The sequence below is a fragment of the Spermophilus citellus genome, assembly GCF_964194105.1.
Source record: "Spermophilus citellus genome assembly, chromosome: 3".
Lineage (NCBI taxonomy): Eukaryota > Metazoa > Chordata > Mammalia > Rodentia > Sciuridae > Spermophilus > Spermophilus citellus.
This window is the reverse complement of record NC_138184.1, coordinates 171,991,719-172,012,193: the sequence shown is the minus strand read 5'-3', so window position 1 is coordinate 172,012,193 and position 20,475 is coordinate 171,991,719. Positions and strand designations below refer to the sequence as shown.

Sequence of the window (20,475 nt, the reverse complement as noted above, 5' to 3'; positions counted from 1 at the left end):
TACTGGCTCATCTGCAAACTACTGTCAGGAATAAACATCTGCCTTTCATTTTTACAAAGTCCCCTGGCTTTGATCCTACTTCTGCTGATTCTTAGCACAAGTCTTAGGGGAGGTGGCCAACTCAGAGAGAACCCTTCCCTCTGTGCCAGGACTCAACTAGCAGAGCTAAAGTGCCAGACCAATTTGGCTCTTCAGTGGATCTCATCTCAGAATCAGCTTTTAGTTACAGCCAGAGAAACAACAGCAACCCACCACCTCCAGCATAGACAGAATCAAAGGCAGAGAAATGTCTATAGGGACGTAAATTAGTAAGAGACCATACTAAACTAAGGTACTTTAAACAGGCACAAACAACTAGAACTCCTGAGGCTGCCCACTGAGAGAACTGCAAATTCAAGGTCTCCTTCTCCTTTGGGACTTCCTCCTTCTCCAGTATCTAACAAAAAAATTCCACTCCCTTGCCCATCGGGGTGGTTTAGCCATTTTTTTTTTAATGGGCTGGGTTTTTCTTTAATGCAATCACTAAATATGGCTCTAAACTATTCCATCTCACATTTGGCTCTCTCAGAGCATATCCCCTGAGAAAGCCTTCCTCTTGACCTTAAAAATTAAGGCTGACACAAGAGGAACAAAAACAAGATTCCTTGATCCACAGTCTGTTCCTGAATTTTATCAGCAAAGAATTAGTCTGACTATATCCCCGTCTCCCAGAAATGATAGGAATGAGATCACCAACCAGAGGCTCTGTTTCCAAAAAGTAATGTTTTTTGTAGCATCATAAAATTATGGTTTATGATATTAACTGAATTCACTACAACTCATTGTCCCAGAAAAAAAAATGTGTGGACTGAACTGTGGGGGGAAAAAAATCAGTGTTTCCCATGTGACCACCTGACACTTCTGACATACTACCTTTTGCAATGATTCTAATTTTTAAAAATTGTGAAAGATAGCATTGTGATTATGCTGCTACTTGGGATCACTTAACAAATCTGTAAGGGGTGCTATCTGTCTGAATTTCAGAGGGTCAAGGAAAATAAAGTGTGCTTCACTAAGCAATTAATTATTCTCTTGTTCTGTCTAGTTAAAACAGCTTTTAAACTGTTTCAGTTTTCACTTTTTAAGTGAAGAAACACACAAACAACCTTCTGGATGGAGAACATCCCAGGTATCAACCAGTCTTCCCAGATGCTCAGGAACTATAGACCCCTGATTGACACTTGCAGTAACCCCCCTCACCTCTGGGTGGCCATAGGTTAGAAGGCCCTTTAAATCTCTCTGGTCTTCCCAATTTCTGGGTCAGGTAGCTGGTAATCTCTACAAGTGATCAAATACATTAAAAGTGTCCAATTTAAAAAAATATATATTTTGGTAAAAATACCCCATTATGTCCATTTGTAGCACACTCTTTTTATATTTGAGTAAGTTATTGTTCTCTTTTTTAAATCATTACATGCTTCCTGTGGTTGACTAGTTTTAATGGTTTCTCTTTTCACCATAAAATCAAGGGCAGTTTTTGGCTTCTTATGAATGTCGCTAGTTCCCTAGAGCAGCCCACAGCTCACAAAAGGATAAAATCATTCTTAGGAAAGTCTCTCTTTGTTACATTTTATTTACAGCATGGACCTTGCTTAATATTTTACAAACCATTTATAAAATGAGAGAATCTTGTCTTTCGGATGACAATCTTCTAGTTTAACTGGTTTATCTTCTACAATGTGGAAATACATAAACTGGTGACTTATAAACTACAGACATTTACTTCTTGAGACTAGTTCTTGAGACTAGGGGGTCCAAATATCAAGGCGTTGGCAGATCTGGTGTCTGATGAGTGGTCCTGTCCTAGTCAGCTGTGTTTCCACTACAAAAATCATATGGCAGAAGGAACAAGCTAGCTCCTCAGTGTCTCTTTTAACAGGGTACTAACCTCAATCCTGAGGACACTTCCCTCAGACTTAATCACCTCCTAAAGGTTCCACCTCCTAAAACCAGGGCCTTTGTGGATGAGGACTTTAACATAGGAATTCAGAAGGTCACAAGCATTTAGACCATACCAACATATTAAAATATTTGTAAAGTACTCTACTTCTCACTAAAATTATTTGCAAAAGGAGCAGGAGGAAAACACACATCTAGTTTCCCTTAGCCCTTTCCTCCTTTGACCCTTTACACTAAGGAAAGTAGAAGTCCAGTCAGTTGAACAAAATAGGGCCCTTGGGCCTCACTGGGATTCTGGTGTAAGAACCTATCCCAGGGCTGGGGATGTGGCTCAAGTGGTAGCGCGCTCGCCTGGCATGCATGCGGCCCGGGTTCGATTCTCAGCACCACATACAAACAAAGATGTTGTGCCCGCCGAAAACTAAAAAATAAAGATTAAAAAATTCAAAAAAAAAAAAAAAAAAAAAAAAACCTATCCCAAAGGTAACTTGTGATTCAGGTCATGGCATTCAGAGACAACTCCTACCAGGTAGCCAGGGCAAGAATGGACACAGAACTGGGGTTGGAGAGGCAGGGGCGGAGGACAGCAGGTGCCTCTGCCACAGTCCATCACAGTGTAATTAAGCTGAGACCGGGGTAGGTAAAAGTAGGTCAAAGATAAAAGCAGCAGCTACAGTGAGTGGCATTATGCAAATACAGAGGGAGAAGAAATGGGAGCCCTCAGGGCCAGGCCTTCCGTGAACCTGAAGGTACTGATTAGCCTTGCACACTAGTAACTGGGGTGGGAGTGGAGGCAGCTAGGCACACCAAAGCCACTTCATCATCTCCTGCACCCAATGAAGTCCCAACAGTGTACCTCTGCCTTCCCTGATGGATTATGTCTGGTAAGAAGGATGGTAACAGATCTACAGTTCTTCAAACTTGTCCCAGGAAACTACTAGCTTGTGAATAAACCAAAGAGCTCCCAAGCATATGTGGGAATGTGCAATGAGAAACCACTCTCTGCAGACTCAAATGCTAAAGATTATGGGCGAAAGGAGAATAAAGGGAAGAGAGAGGAATGTCAATGGAGGAAAAAAACAGAACACAAAAATCATTTTATATACACACACAGAAATCTGCTAGAGTGTGTAAAAATAAGTTACTCTGTTTCTAAGCAAAGTCAAATATTATTCTTAGAACAAGCCAATGAAGGGATGGGGATGTGGCTCATTGGTGGAGTGCTTGCCTAGCACACACAGGGCCCTGAGTTCAATCCCCAACTCTGCTGGAGGGGTGGGGGGTGTGGAATAAGACAATGAGTAAAAAATCTTAAGAGGACCTTCCCATTACTCTTTTCTACTTAGTTTAAATGAAAATGCACAATGTTGATAAGGTTACTATCCAACTGATAAATTCACAAATCCTTTGTGATGGTGTAAATTATTACAATTTTTGTTGAATATTAATTTGCCAATAAGAATCAAAAACTATAAAAATTATCATAGTCTTTTACCCAATGAGAGTCCTGGTATTTAATTTTAGGGGAATAAATTAAAAATGAATTAAGATATATTAGAAATCATAAGTTTATGTAGTAATGTGAAAAATGTTTATGATATGTGATAATCTGCTGTGTTTATCAAATGTCTCTGGGTCACCATTACTACCAGGTAAAATAGGCATGCCTAAGGCAAAGGCCAAGAGGAAATGAGGGGCCGGCAACAATTGATATGCTAGAAATTGTAGAATTGTGGGTGACACCTTTTTTCCCCTAAAATTTTCTTCACTAATTGTACGTTAAACACCATATGGGTTTGGTAAGACTACTGGTAAAGACAGAAACAATGAAATAAAAGGATGGCGTCTCTTAACACACCTTTCAAAACTATTCATGAAATCTTTCTTTCCCTTCATCTTCCTACATTAGTAGGACTTCACAGTCATCCTACGCTTCCACCTAGAGACAGCTGGTCAGTCTCTCTTTCAGGGACTCTTTTTAGAACCAAAACCTAGAACCACTGAACTAGCTCCCGTCTGCTCTCTCTTGCCATTGGTGCATCACTAGACCCTCAGATGACCCCGGCCTCCCACAGCTGCAGGGACCTGGCCTGCCCCTCATGGATCCAAAAGAGTCAAATGTAAATAAAAGGCAGCAGCCCACTGAGCTGCCTGCTGCCAAAAAGCTGAGATTTCCCAGTCCGCACCAAGCTATAATTACCAGGAGGCAATGCCAGGAACAACAGAGGAACTTCAAGGAAACTATTAAAAGACTCCCCAGTTTTAAACTACATACATATTCTTTTCTACTCACACCAGCCGCTCCTCCCATTTTACTCTGAAATCACCACAAAGACACTAATAGTCACAGTTCAGTGCACAGGAAGGAGGTATGCAGAGCTTGACTGAGCCCTGCAGATCAATGCAAAGGCCATAGATAATCCCAGCCCAGGTCATTTAATGATTCTAAGATGGATAACTGTGTGCTTACATTTTGGAGTGACCATGAAAAAAATAAAAAACAATTCCCTGGTTCTCTGAAGATAATTTACAGGAACTCCAGTAAGAACCGGTTTGAGGCACTATGGCAAGTATTAGTTGTATATGGTTTAAGCTGAACCCTGTAATTCTCGCCTATCTTCAGAAAACTGCTCTCTCAAAAGAGCATTCCTAAGAGGTGTGTAACATCATACTCAATGACTACTCAACCTCTATGGAAGGATTCTCCAGGGAACCAAACCTGCCCCTTTCCCCCCACCCCCGCCCCATCCTCCCCTGCCATGATGCAGTCCCTTTTAGAACCACCATTACTGGGGGCAGCAAAGGTTCAGTCATGCACATCTGTGCTTTCATCCCTCAGCGGAAGTGCCTTACCTTCATGAGAGGCAATTCAATCTCTTCCGTCACAAGGGTTATTCCAGGAATTTCCTATGGAGGAAAAACACACACACCAAAAAAAAAAAAATCCTGCTCAACATATCAACTGCTACAAACTCAAGTCATCAGGAAGTGTTTTCTGCATAGACAGCAGCTGAGAAAAGTTTCCAGTTTGTGAACCTCTACTTTAAATAAAGTCTGGGGTATATAACATGGCCTATTGCTTGCCTTAAAAAGAGGGAAAAAAAAATTTTTTTTTTTTTGAGACAGTAGCTCACTGCATGCCCAAGCTGGTTTTCAAGTCACCTTATGAGTAGCTGAGCCACAGGGGCATGCTACTGTACCTGGCTGAAATATTGTTTAATCACTAATTGGCAGGGTCTCTAAAGAAACAAATCACTATGAAAAAAAAATAGAGCAAATATATTTTTTTACAAATTTCTATTTAAGAACAAATCAGGTGAATTATATTTGCACCATCAAATGTAATAAAAGGGAAATGTTCCATCATTTGCACTTTCTTCCCTTTTCTTCTCTTTCATTTGTGTGTATTATAGTTGGCCCCTGCCTCACAAAAGGAACCAAAATTAATAGGATTCTAACATTCAAATGGAAAATGTTTGTGCACCTCATTATCTACCATGATTCCAGAGATAAGAACTCCCCATAAAAAATTTCTATAGTACCATGGTCAGGCTAAAAGGTAAGCAATTCATACCAGAAAGTTCAAATGACAACATTTTGCTAATCAGTGAGCATTAAAACAGTCACTGAAAGAATGAATATCAAAAATTGCTCTTTATTCATTGTTATTTTGAAAAACTATGTCTCTGTGGTAGCTGTGTAATTAGCCTCTCATCTTGTCATTTCAGATTCCCGCAAGAGACAGTTTAGGAGGAGCTATGTAAAACTAGGAACTGGTCTTTGGTTAGGGCTTAAGTGACCTGGATTTGACTAACATACAACATCCTATGAAAACAAGGCATCACAGCAATAGAGAAAATTTTCAGAACATTTCAACAACTGAGGTCTCCATACAGCAGCATGAAGCCTGTGGTCAGATGTATTGTGAGCTTAACTCATCACTACTCAACCACAGAGGATACCTCAAAACGACATTAAAATTGCCATTCTAGGCTATGAGTAGCACTTAAAATATGTACAACAACAGCATTTTAAAATAGGTCTAATTATTTGCAAAGCACAATTCAAGATTATCTACATGTAGGAGTACCATATTTTCTAGTATCTTAAAAAAAAAAAATATATATATATATATATAAGTCAGTTGTCTCAATTCAGAAGCTTGAAATTAATATTTTTCTACTGTGGCAAGTTTTTTTTTAATTAAGGTTGTAGCATTAAGAACATTTGCAAAGATGACCTGAAGTGGGACTATTAACGATTAGGAAGGAGCCAGGGGAGGAAACAGAAGAAAAGGGAAGGTGAATTTTACCAATGCTGATCAATACATGGATAGGAGAATACAGGAAAACCTGCTAATTTGTACAATTAATACATGTTAATTTGAAAAAAAGAACATTTGCTAGTCAGAGAAGGGGACAGTAAATTATTTACATCACTGCTAAAGATAAGCATAAATTCATAGAACTTCATGATGAGAAGAGACCTTTAAGATAATCTACTCCAACCACAAGAAGTTTTAAAGCAACATGGTAAACCCCAAAATAAGCCTGGTACTTGTAGGTGATAACTGGTGGTTTCTTTTCATTGTTGTTCGATGTGGGACTTCCTGATGTCACTCTGCATATGTTCACAATGGCCTCTGTGTCCCATAGAGTGTTAACAAATGCAGAAGTAAAGTATGTCCCTTCAGGATGACATCCCCACACAACGTTCAATTAAAACGTGCTCTGTCTTTCAGTACAATGCTGGGAACAGTGGTCCCAGCCCTGCCTTCTGAACACTTTGAACACAGGACATAAAAGCAGTGGGTGATAAGGGAGGGGAGCTGCTGTGTGCATTTCCTGACCTCAGAGTATTGTAACCTGCAGACTTCCTGCCACCAAACCACAGAGTCTGCATGTACATTCACAAGTCTTCTTCAAGAAAAACATGGGTGCCTGGAGGAGGGGCAAGCGCAGGTTTTCCCCTCATAATTCTACAGTGAAGCATGAAAATCTACTAACTGCAAAGGTCAAAGAAGAAGGGGCCTTCAGCAAAACACTACCATTGTGCTTATCCGAAGTTTAGAAATTAATCAAACACATGATATGTCTTTGTTAAGGACTATATTAAGATGCAGTCTAAACACAAAATGAAAGTGTCACAATTTACTCTAGGACTTATTTTCCTGTGTCTGTGTTACCTAAATCAAATTTATTTTTCTAAATACCTTTTTGATACGACTTCTGCCTCAAGACTGAGCATGTAGTTCCAACATCTAATGAAAGGCAAAGAGGCAGAACCTTTTTCAGGCACAAGCTATGCATTTTCATCTGCTGATCTAATAAGGCTCAGTTTACTGCACCACATTCAAGAGAAAATGAATCATGTTTCAGGGGAACACTTCCGAATTTAAAAGCAAAGAGCCAAGATCAAAGGAAGAAAATGTTGAATAGAGCGTGTTTACTTACAATTTCAAGACTTTTACTGATCTGGAAGCTTGAGCAATTATTGTGACTGGACAAAGAGGTCATGAAGATCCTAATCTACCAAGTCTAACTGCAGGGGTCTGGCCATTTCTCATTTATAAAAAACCTAATACATTAATCTACTCAAGGCAATAAAAAACTAAAAATACCATTTTATAAAAAATACTACATTTGAGGTTTAGTCCTGCCTGGCAGTATGAAAAGTAACAAATATCCTGTACTCTCTCCTTTACTTCTCCTGCTTTATATAAATACTTTTGGCCAAGGACAGGGATTCACTCTACATTGAGCATCCTTTACCCAAAATGCTTGGGATGAGAAATAGTTTGGATTTTGGATTTTTTCGTATTTTGGAATATTTGCACATACATAATGAAATGTCTTAGGTATGGGACCTAAATCTAAACATGAGATTCATTTATATTTCCTATAAACTCCTTAGGTACATAGCCTGAGGGCAGTTGTATGCAATATTTTACCTATGTTTCCACTGTAACTCATCATTTGAGGTCAGCTGTGGCATCTGTTGACACTCATGGTGTCAAAAGTTTTAGATTTGGGGGTGGGTGTGGTGGTGTACACCTGTAATCCCAGAGGCTCAGGAGGCTGAGGCAGGAGGATCACAAGTTCAAAGCCAGCCTCAACAATTTAGTGAGGCTCTAAGCAACTCTTTGAGACCCAGTCTCTAAATAAAATACAAAAAGGAGAAAGGGGGTGCTGGGGATGTGGCTCAGTGGTTAAGCATCCCTGGGTTTAATTCTCGATACAAAAAAAAAAAAGTTTTATCAATTTTGGAGCATTTCAAATTTCAGATTTTCAGATTAGGAAGGCTAAACTTTTCTGCCATAAAATTCCAACTCAATTCCTCATCAGTCAAAACAGAAATGAAATAACCTTGGCTGCTATAACAGGGATGTCCTACAACTGACCCACACTGTATATCAAGTTTAATTGCATACAAAGTATTAACTTACTGTATTCCAGGTGAGCACTGAAGAATATGGCAAAATTGTGTCCACATTACTTGTCTTTGCATATATGCTCCAATAAGAAGAAGCTGAATAGATTTTTCAAAGAGAAAAGAGACATGATTTAATAAGAATAAGGAAATCTACATTATAATTCAACCAAATCAAGCAAACCAACCAAAGTTTCCACTGCTTTATTTATCATGCTTAAAAGGTTAACCATTGTGATTTTATCTATAGACTAAAATGTTTAAGTTCTGCTTTTAACAATGAGAATAATTTCAATTTTTTTAAAAAATTTGCTACTACCTCTACTTAAATGATACTACACCACTTTATACAGAGCCAGACAACATAAAACTGGGCTAAGAAAGATTTTATTTTTTTCAAAATCACTAATAAGGTCACAAAATCAAAATCCTATCTTATATCTTATCTGTGTCTGAAAAGCCACAGCTTCTCAAAAACCACAAGAGAATGAAATTTAATTAGCTGCTGACTGCAATAGTTTTTTTTTAATGTTCCTAGGCAGCATTTTGACAGATTGAGGCATTCATTATCAATTTATTGCTTTCCCTCAAGCAAAAGGGTCAAGTATTCGACATAACGTGCAAAATCAGCATCTCTTACCAATTATAAATTCCTGAATGAGGTCAAATGAATGGCAGGCAGAGACATTCTCAGAAATCCATTGAATAATCTTTAAGAAGAGAACAGAACTCTGTTGGTATTTAAATATGCACGCCATCCCCACAACCAAAGTACAAATGTACATATACCTGTGTTTATATACTATATAAATGAATCTTTTTAATTCTGTGTTTTGGAATTACCTAGGAATACATTCACTTCTACACTATTTTTTAAGATATGTAATAATATTAATTCTGGCTGGGTGAAACAGTATTATAAATGAGACCTCTTTTTATACATTTTTAAAATAAATGCCCTTGACTGGGATCCAAATAAACCTTCTTCAGTGCCAATGAAGGTTTGCTGGTTTTGCTAGAATGGATCACATCATGCAAGGCACCAGTGGGGAGAGCTCTGAGATACAGAAACAAAGGAAGCAAAACCACCACCAGGCTTGGAGGCAGCACCTGTCTGTCAATCTCCACAGCTACCCTCACCTGCTGGAAGAATGTCTCCTGAGGGTTGCCTGGTCCTAGTGCACACTCACATTTCCGCTCCTACCAACATGTTGTTTTATTCCAAACTTATTTATGCCAGTTTTACTTATTTTCACAACTAGGTAACTTAATAAAATTTACTACGGACAAATGAAATATAGTGCAAAGAGTATTGTTGGGTTGATAAAAGTTGAATGCTTTGGAAAGACTCAAAGGCATGTCTCTCAGATGTTTATTTTAAAACTAGGTATAAATGAGACAACTACGTAAGATTGGGTAAAAAAAATGCCTAATATACAGACTACTTTGGAAATGTTCTTAAATTATGGATCTCCTTAGAAATAAATTTTTTTCCAGAAAGTAATAGGGAGTCAGAAATGTACATTATTGGGAGTTTTGTGCAAAAAAAAAATGACTTTGAATTCCAATAAGCTAAATTACATAGAAAGGACCTTAATATACATTAAAAGATAGGTGAATAAATGTACCTTTATATGTTTTAGGTTAAACTTAAATGTCTATTGTATTTTTCCCCAGTTAATCAGCAACCTATTAGTCCCAGCCAAATCTGATAAGATTTCTGACTTCACAGCCTAGCTGTAAAAATTAAATTACAGAGGGCTAGGGATATGGCTCAGCTGCCTGTCTTACTTGCTCAAGGACCTGGATTCAATCCCCAGCACCACAAAAAAAAAAAAAAAAAAAAAAAAAGAAAGAAAGAAAGAAAAGAAAATTAAATCACAGAGAAGGTGTGGAAGTGTTTTGCAAACTATAACATAAAACATAAATGGAAGCTATCATCATTAAAAATGCAATAAATATCCACCACCAAATTTAGCCCTTCTGACAATATATTTATGACAAATATAAACCAGGAAAAAAGTAGAAGTTTAAGAAACTCATTATTTACTGAGCACTTAATTCGAAAATTACTGATGTAGTTAAACATTCATTCACAATGTGGAAAAGAGTGCAATAGTTTCTCCTTATCTTCAGGGAATAAATATGTTCTAACCCCCCCCCCCCAGTGGATGCTTGAAACCTTATTCTGAAACGTTGGCAATGTTAGTTTATGATTTTTCTTCTCTCATTAAGAACTTTCAGTTAAGTATTTAGAGGTTTCTTAAGCATATTTGAATTGCTAGTATCATTATTATTATGCTTTGAGGCCATTAAGTAAAATAAGGATTACTTGAAAACAAGCACTATCAACACTGCAACCATGGATATGATGATCGAGAGAGTTATTAAGTGACTAATGAGCAGGTAGCATATACAGCATGGATACACTAAAAAAAGGGATGATTCATAACCCCAAGCAGGACAGTGTGAGGTTTCATTTCACTACTTGGAACACCACTGTTTAAAACTTATGAATTGTTTATTTCTGAAACTTTCCATTTATTATTTTCAGACCACAGTTAATTTTGGATAACTGAAATTGCAAAAAGTAAAATCATGGATAGGAAAGGTAGCAGAATACTACAGTCACTAAAATGCCATTATGTAATAATGTGAGTATGTAACAGTTGTGATTCTGCAATCTGTATTTGGGGTAAAAATGGGAGTTCAAAACCCAATTGAGTCTAATGTACGAAAGATGATATATCATGAGCTCTGTAATGTTTTGAACAATCAAAAAAAAAGTATAATCATGGATGTAGGTGGCAGGTGGTTACTTTACTCAAAAGAACAGATACACCCTCATAGTCGGAGGTCTGGTAGAGATCCATGAAAAGGAAATACAAAGGAAGAATATGTTCAAGTCACAACATCGGCCATAATCCTCACTTAACTATTAACAAGTAAAAATAACTTCCATTTTTTTAAACTATCAAATAAATACTTTTGGTGTTGTCTATTTACCATGTTCTTACCTGGCCTTCCAGGAACTGTGAATCTTGTCCACAAGAGAGCACACAGTGCAATATAGCCATCTTCTCACAATCTAGGGAGGTGTTCCATAGGAACCGCAATAAATAGGACTGGTCAAAGAATGCTCTGTAGAGCCTTCCAGAATACCAATCCAGTACCAGGGATCCTGACAGGGACTGGAAAGAACTATGAGGTAGCGTATCATTTGTTTTGTTATTTTCTGGAAAAAAAAAAGTCAGCAGATAAAGGAAACTTCTCACACTCAAACATAGATACTAAAGTCAAAACAAATCCAAACGAACCACATTCATGGGAGAAAATACTATCCCTACCTGTCAGAAATAGACTGTGGCAGATCAAGTCTGGATGTTGAATGTTAAGTAAATGAAAGAAATGACCAGGTAAGTAAACAGCCACATAACGTTCTGTAAAAGACAAAGATTCAAATCACCTATAAGTGGTAAAACCTGTGCAGGTTCACATAAGGCCCAGAACTCTACATTATCCCAATTTTTCAATGAACCTCTCAAAACACAAAAGGTTTTACCATGTAATAACAAGTTGTCTGATGCTAGTTTATTTCATAGGACTAACCAGGTCTCCTTTTTTTCTATCTGTGGCGAATTATCTTCAGACATTTAGCATTGGTTATCTAAGTTTATACCTATAGTTTTGTTCCAAGTCATGCATGGTTTTATTTCAATCTAAATGATCTCTCAGAGGAAACTAGAATCAAAATTATCAAGCAACATGAATCATTCCTCAATCTGACAAGTTGGGAATAGCTTATAATGGGATTTTCTCCATAGTCAGGCTGGGAGAGCTCTGCAGTTTAGTTTCCCATCTTTGTCACTCCTGGTCGTCACCACCATCTTGTATAAAGAAACCATGATACTCATCAAGGTGATCTCTATGGCATCCTGACATTTTTGAAGTACTAATTTGTTTCTTTGCATAGCTAGTTGCTTAGAATTCATAACTTAGTGGTTCCTTTGCTAGATATTTGTGTAGCCAGAACATTTTTACCCAGATTGAAACATAGTATAAATATAGGTTTCTGGAGAATGGGAGGGTGGAAGGAGCCCTTGTCAATAACTTTTCTAGGATCTTAAAAAAAATAAATTTGTGTGGTACTAGTGAATTTCATATAGGAGAAAATTTTCAATTTTGAGTTAGCTACATTTCTTTCTCAAAGAAGAAAAGAAACCTATACTAACCAGTGGCATAGAAAGCATTCTGTGGAAAGGAAAGAGTATAAACCAATCAGGTAAGTGTCCTTTCACATGGACTGAGTGAAGTTAAAGTGCTTCACACATATGCTAATAATCTTACTATCGTGTCAACATTTCAGTTGGAAAAACACCAGAAATAACCTAGTGAAGCGTAGTGGAAAGGGTTTAGGCAATTAAGATGGTACAAGGTCCCTGGGGCAGGGACATTTAAAAATGTATTATTTGGAGTTATCACCATCATTAGGATAGGGTGGGGGATTCCTCCTGGTATTTGTTGAGTGGTGCCCAGGGGTGTTCAATCCTCACTGTGCAGGACAGTCTCACCCAAAGAATGATTCTCTCTTCAAAAATGTTGGTAGGACCTGTGGTAAGTGGAAAGATGACCCCTAGGAGTATTCATATGCTAATTTCCAGAGCCTGTGACTATTGTAGCTTCTGTGATGGAAGGGACCTTGCAGATATGATCAGGATCTTGAGATGGGGAGAGTACCAATATCGGACCCAACATGATCACAAAAGTCCTCATAAGAGGGAGGCAGAACGAGACTGGACTATGGAGGAGAAGAGGATCACATAGTGACAGAGCAATCGGAGTGATGCAGTTGAGATGCTGGAGGAGGCAAGGAACAAATTCTTCTTGGAGTCCCCAGAGGGATCCATTCCTGCCATGCCTTGATTTCAGCTCCTCAGCTCTCATTCTGGACTTCTGACCTCCAGAGGTTCAAGGCAATGTCTGGGTTGTTTAAGCCCTCAGTTTGTGGTATATTACAGCAGCAATGAGAAACTGACCTAGTATCCCTCGTGAGGAACAATGAAAGAAGTCCAATCACACATCTCACCCTTTCCAGCTTTGGTTTCATTATCTGTAAAATGGGGATACCCTCACTAGGCAGAATTGTAACAAGGACCAAAATAATTTAAGTAAAATAGTTAGCTTCTAGTATTCATTAAATAATAGCTTTTTAAAAATTGTTCTTAAATTTGAGACTTATGTGTTTGTTTTATACTAGGAATTAAACCCGAGGGCACTTAACCACTGAACCACATCCCCAGTCCCTTTTTGTATATTTTATTTAGAGACAGGGTCTCACTAAGCTGCTTAGGGCCTTGCTAAGTTGCTAAGACTGGCTTTGAACTTGTGATCTCCTGTCTCAGCCTCCTAAGTCACCAGGATTATAGGCGTGTGCCACTGCACCAGACTAGCTTTTGTATTTTTAAGCATAGCTCTTATGTAGATATGTTTAAGGCTCATGGAAATTTGTTAAATCTTAATATTTCTTTAATATTTCAATCAGTAGAAGACACATTTTAACTGGGTAATGTTACATAGAAATTATCAGCAACTAATAGCAAAACATATATCCCTCAAACAAGTACTACTGTTGTATTAAAATCCCCTCTAAAAGAGTTTAAGTCTTGGGTACAGTTTGGTGCCTATAAACCAAAATGTGCTCCAGGAGAGAGAACTTATGTCAAAACAGCCTGTTTTTACAAAGCTCTAGTATTCCTGCCCTCTGTACACTCTGAAGATCATAAATTAAATCCTGCCTTGCCCTTTCCAAGTCCCGTGTGAGCCAGCACTCCCAAGAGCAGCAGTGAAGGTCTTGCTGTATCCTGGAAGCCAGAGAAGGAATGTCAGAAACAACTGGAACTGTACTTAAGACAGTGACTCTAGGTAACACTCTCAATTTCAGTAACCAGAGAAATGACTGAATCTGGTAGAGCGAGCACCTTATGACTTCTCCATCTCATGGGGGCCCTCATTCTCATGGGAGCCTGCATTAAGGTGGATCGTCTGAGTGCAGGCACAATCTACTGGTTGCTTTCAGCTCCAGGAGGAAAAAAGAGAAAGAAACCCTTGCTCTCATAAAATGCTAGGTTATTTTTGCGGGATGTTTCCCACACCACTCTTGGGCGTGCTGACTCAGCACTCTAGTAAGACTCAGGTCCCAGACGCAGGAGCCTTATACTTCTCTCCCTGTCACAGGAAGCAGTGGAGCCAGGCCTCTCTAAGGCCATTCTCTGCAGGTTTTAGATCATGTTAAAATTTGCTCAGATTGGCCAATTTAGCATCAAATACTTAACTTCATCAATAATATCATTCAAAAAAAAAATCTTAGGGACTGAGGAATATAGCACAGGTGTAGAATGTTTGCCTAACATGTGTAAGGCCCTGGGTTCAATCCCCCAACATTACAATATAATAAAGTAGTTAAAAAAAAACGGTCTTTGTATGCACTTAACATTTATGGGTTCTTACTTCTTTCAGTCCCCTCACTTTGTACTTATCTAAACCTTTGTCATGACAGCAGATGGAGCAGAGGTCAGGGATGGGGAAGGATATCAAGGAATCCTATGCTCTCAAACTGAAGCTTTCCTTCTTTAAATATTTTGCCATTGCTTGTAAATGGAATACTTTCTATAAGTTGTTCCTTTACTGTTACCTAACACAATTACATGAAAGTATCTTTTGTAATATATTTCAAGTTCTAATACTACCAAGTCAAATGTACAAAAACTCACTGACCTCAAAGTGACTGACACACTTCACATATGTAAAAGTAAATCATAAAATAAGAGTTATTAATACCATAAACTAATAGAATGCAATCTATAAATAAATATTGTGCCATTTCCCATATGTAGGCAAGTAACTATTTCATACTTCTTATACTAAAAACTCTGTGTCCACATTCCAATTGGCCTAGAAAAGCACCTTTCAATAGGGAAATATAATAAACACCATTAGAGTCCCCTAATACTCCCAAGTTTAACATTCATCTGGTTCCCATCGCCATATTTCCTCAATGAAAACAACTCACTTTAAGCTGGTCGTGAATGGAACCCATAAGCCTTATCATAAATAGCAAAAGGGAATGGACAATTCCTAAAAGGCCCTGACCTTTTGGGTCAAGATGATGTATTACTTTTCATAAGCTGTTAGGGAATGTGTTATCCAAGGTCATCATACATCAACACTAACACATGTTCTAAGGACTGCTACCAAAAGCATAAGCTCAGAGCCTACGTTTTCTAAAGGGGGAATATACACTCCCACCACGAAAGCTAATGGAGTCAAATGGAAGGGTGTGTTTCAGAGAAAACCTTCTCCCATCAGATGTCAAGAGGATTGGTGACTGTCATCACAAGCCGAGTCTCAAAGAGGATGAGAAAATGAGGTGCAGAGAGAAGAAAATAGGACCGTGAAAGCTGAGGCATAGCATGTACTGGGAGGTCAGAACAGAGAGAGAACATCTCCTCATCACCCACCAAGATTGAGGAAAGTAATGCCTTGTGTCCCGTGTGAGCCAGCACTCCCAAGAGCAGCAGTGAAGGTCTTGCTGTATCCTGGAAGCCAGAGAAGGAATGTCAGAAACAACTGGAACTGTACTTAAGACAGTGACTCTAGGTAACACTCTCAATTTCAGTAACCAGAGAAATGACTGAATCTGGTAGAGCGAGCACCTTATGACTTCTCCATCTCATGGGGTCCCTCATTCTCATGGGAGCCTGCATTAAGGTGGATCGTCTGAGTGCAGGCACAATCTACTGGTTGCTTTCAGCTCCTATGTAACCTTAGGTCATAAGAGGTGGATTAGATTGTTCAGGGAGAAAAGGATCCAAAGAAATCTACTTAATAATCTAAGAGACGGAGAATATCAGATGGCTCATTAGCCCTCATGCTTCGAAGCTCACTGCCACACTTGTAGGCATTAAGACCCTCTGACACTCTGAGTAATAATCCCACTTTTAGTTAAAAAGGGGATTGGGCTACCATTAATCCCAGTATACTGGATTTCACTCTACTATTCTAACTTAGTCTTCAGAATAGTTCATGCACTGGTTTTAATCATTAACCATGAGAAAAATGTATGGAAACATTCCACAAAACTTTACATTTATACTATGTAGGTATGTATATATGTCCAGTTATAAAGTCACTTTTAGTTTCTCCACTATTAAATTTTTTAAACTCATCTGCCTTGATCTCTAGCACCTAGGTAATATTAGGCACTCCTGCAGAATAATGAATTGTGGTGTGTCTTGGCATAAATATTTTTTAAATATTTTAGGGGAAAAAATTCAACTTTAAAAAAAAATTTAGTTCCACCCATAGTACTACACAAATGCTAATTTTGAAGAACTAAACAAATAAGTACTCCCTATTATGGTTCAGACTATAACTGTGAGAGGGCATGCTGTGACCTACTGCAAAACTGGAAAAGGTTGGGCATTTGCTCCTGCTCCCCAGCCTATTGCCTAATCAATAGCTCATCTTAGGTCTAAAGGTCAGAGATCACAATTTTAGCTTAAAACTAAAACCTGATGTCACTGTCTGATTTAAAGCTATAGGTACTTTCCAATTAGTAACAAAAGGCAAACACACATACTCTAGGCAAATACATCTATTAGGATTTGTTCATGGGCCTAAAAAGAGATATATGCCAGGACAAAAAATATATATAGTATATAATATTTAGCTAATTTAATATTTATCACTAGTGAATTTCTTCAGGAAATTCTAATAAATAAAATAATAAAAACTCTAATAAATATAAAGTACCTTTATGAAAGTAAAACACTGAATATGTGATTTGTTCCCAAGAGTCAAACTTCGGGCTGTAACATACACACAGGCTTCCTGGAAATAAGAACATATTTAACAGAATTTAAAAGAATCTGTGTAATAGGTAATTTTCCTAAGCCGCTTAGCCATTCTATTCCTTTAGGTATCCTGCCCCCATCTTACCACAGATTATTCCCAAATTCTAAAAGTGGCCAATTGACAAGTTGCTAAGAAATTTCAAATCAACAACTATTTAGCATCAACAATTATAAGCAATATGTTGTGAGAAGTGACTGATGGATAGAAAAATGAATAGAGATGCTATTATATCTGAAATAATGGGAGTCTAGAAACATCTCCAAACTTCATGAAATTCTCCTACTGTGCATGTACTGCCCTGTCTTTTTATCTATCTTGCCTCTTTCAATCATTACTAATAGTAGAGACGCCAGTTTATGAAAAAAAACATATGTTCCCCTCTTTACAGAAGTTGTCCAGTCTTGTTTATTTAGACTAAAAGGTAAACTGTAATCTCTTATGGAATAGTAGCAGCAAATTTGGTGTCTGAACCCATGCTCACCCCTATTTGGATCACTGAAAGCTTGTCCCAAAGTAAGCACCTGGTATGGAGTGGTCTTTCCAAATTAACCAGAATTCTTCACTTACCCCAACCTCAGAAAACCCTCAGCCTTCCCATCTCCATGTGGAAAACTGTACATTATCTGTACAGTTGTTGCTAACTAGATAGAACAATGTTCACCAATGATGTACAAATGAGGGCATTATGCTTAAAATAACTCGGGTTGAATATTGCTTTTCTGAAATGCCTGGAACCAGAAGTAATTCATATTTTGGATTCCACAAATTTGGAATATTTTGATAGGCTATACTGGTTGAGTATCCCTAATCTGAAAACCCAAGATGCTCCCAAATCTGAAACTTTTTAAGCATCATTATCAGGGCTCAAAAAGTTTCAGATTTTGGAGCATTCAGCATTTTGGATTTTCAGATTAGGGATACTCTCCTATGTTAACATTTATGTGACTGACTGAAATAGGACATTGTTGAATAGAAAGAAACTTGAAAGACATCCTAAAACTCAGGTTCTAGTCCCAGAGCCAATATTAACTAGCTGTGTGAATTCTATCACCCCTATACCTTAGTGGCTTTTAATATTTTCTTTTTTATTCTCTACTAGTTTCTTTATAAAAGAATCATGGAAGGAGAAAAATGTGCATTTTCTTAAGGAAGACTATTCAAGGACATTTATAAAAATCCCGTTACAATATTCCACAGTTGTATTTTAATGACATTTAAAATTGTAATGTATTGTTAGAAGTACACTTTATTGCAAACAGCTTGAAAATACAAAATTTTAAAAAGCTATCAGATGAAAATGGTAATGATTCTGCTACTCTTATGGTTACTGATCACCCAATAACAACTTTTCTTTAAATTACAGCACTTACTTAGATTAAAAGTAATCTACTACTAAAGCATAAGAAAATAGTAACCATAGGAATTACAATAGTGCAGAGTACCACTTTGACTACTTTCCTCCAGTAAGCATTATCAAAAACAACCCATTATATTTTATCCTAGGATCACAAGGAGAAAGAAACTGCTAGCAAGCACAGATAGAAAAAGGAAGCCTCTCTAGCAATAAAGAAAGAAAAATTAAAGCAAGATACTGTATTACTCAGCAAATTTTTTTAAAAAAACAACAATGTGCTGTCAAGGAAGCAGTAGGAAGAAGATTCTTGAGGAGTGCTGGAAAAGAGAACTAGTTCAACCTCTCCCAAAAATAGCATGGTAGTAGTGCACACCTATAATCCCAGCTACTCAGGAGGCTGAGGCAGGAGAATCAAGGCCAGCCTCAGCAACTTTAGTGAGACCAGCTCTCAAAAAATAAAAAAGGACTGAAGAGGAAGCTTACAGAGTTTCTGGGTTCACTTTCCAGTACCAATAAAATAAAATTAAAAAGTAGGTTTACAAAGAATTATATATATTCAGACTTATAAACTGAAGAATTATCTTAGGAATCTATCCTAAGGAATAAGCATGAAATGTCAATAAAATAAGATCATAACCTCCTCTATAACAAAATCCTCCACATACCATCCTCTATAGAATGAGGATAAATTGTTTCTGTTTTGAAGAAAATTAAAGCAACATGTAAATTGAATACACCTAATTGCATATACTGAGAACCATAATCAGATCTAATAAGAAAATATTTCCAGATTGTTAGGTTGTAGTTTAATTCTGTCACCCAAACTCAAAGGGAAAGAGAGACACATCCATCTGAAATAGCTGTGCACAAGCTCTACAGTGCTGTTCAATAAACTTTATAGATGACAGAAATGTTTTAAACCTATATAGTCCTATATGGTAACTACTAGCCAGAGTTAGTCATTAAGCTCTTAAAATGTGGCTAGTGTGACTAAGGTACTACTTTTTAAATTTTTAATTAACTTCAACTTAATAATACATGGCTAGTGACTTCCTTATAGGCCAACACAGTTCTAGAGCACTAGTTCTTTATTTTGTTTATTTTTATGTGGTGCTGAGAATTGAACCCAGTGCCTCACACATGTTGGGCAAGCGCTCTAACACTGAGCTATAGCCCCAGCCCTTGGAGCACTGGTTCTCAACATTGACCCTACATTAAACTTATTTGCAATCACAGATGTTAATATCCACTTCCAATCAACTAAGAATCTCCTTGGCAAGACCCAGGCATCAGTATTTTTTTTTAAAGCTAATAGATTCTAATGTGCAACCAAGGTTGAGAACCACTTTCTAAAAATCATATCTGGATGTGAATCTTAGTTTGGGCTTACTAAAGTATATTGCCTAAGATGATTTAATTAAATTCTCTAAGCCTTAGTTTCCTCACCTATAAATAAAGAAAAATATAAAACCTACTTCATAAGGTTCTTGTGTGAAAATTAAATACAATAATGTGCAAAAAGCTCTGACAAAGTAGTTATATCTGGCTATAAATGTTAGCTGCTATTATTATTCCAGAAAAATTTTGCTGCTATTTATAAGTTTGAAGAAATCACAGTTTGAAACAAAGTATACTCTTAGTAGCATGTGCAGACCTGGGATTGGACCCAGGAGTGCTCTCCTCTAAGCTATATCTCCAGGCCTTTTTTTTTTTTAAGAGAGAGTGACAGAGGAGGGAGGGAGGGAGAGAGAGAGAATTTTTAATATTTATTTTTTTTAGTTCTCGGCGGACACAACATCTTTGTTGGTATGTGGTGCTGAGGATCGAACCCGGGCCGCACG

The 20,475-nt window shown here is 37.6% G+C and overlaps 1 protein-coding gene across 10 annotated transcripts in view; it reads right to left on the bottom strand.

Moving 5' to 3' along the window:
• GSAP (gamma-secretase activating protein) overlaps nucleotides 1–20,475 on the bottom strand; it is a 167,679-nt gene that overhangs the window by 96,389 nt on the left and 50,815 nt on the right. For 9 of the 10 annotated variants that reach the window (XM_081282794.1, XM_081282792.1, XM_081282797.1 and 6 more), the window contains 7 exons: nucleotides 17,179–17,256; nucleotides 15,885–15,962; nucleotides 11,715–11,807; nucleotides 11,385–11,602; nucleotides 9,008–9,077; nucleotides 8,384–8,466; nucleotides 4,792–4,845 (listed from right to left, as the gene is read on the bottom strand). In XM_081282794.1, coding sequence (XP_081138920.1) covers nucleotides 4,792–4,845; nucleotides 8,384–8,466; nucleotides 9,008–9,077; nucleotides 11,385–11,602; nucleotides 11,715–11,807; nucleotides 15,885–15,962; nucleotides 17,179–17,256 — 674 coding nt within the window. The remainder of the gene's footprint in view (nucleotides 1–4,791; nucleotides 4,846–8,383; nucleotides 8,467–9,007; nucleotides 9,078–11,384; nucleotides 11,603–11,714; nucleotides 11,808–15,884; nucleotides 15,963–17,178; nucleotides 17,257–20,475) is intronic. The other variant, XM_081282796.1, reaches the window with a different exon arrangement.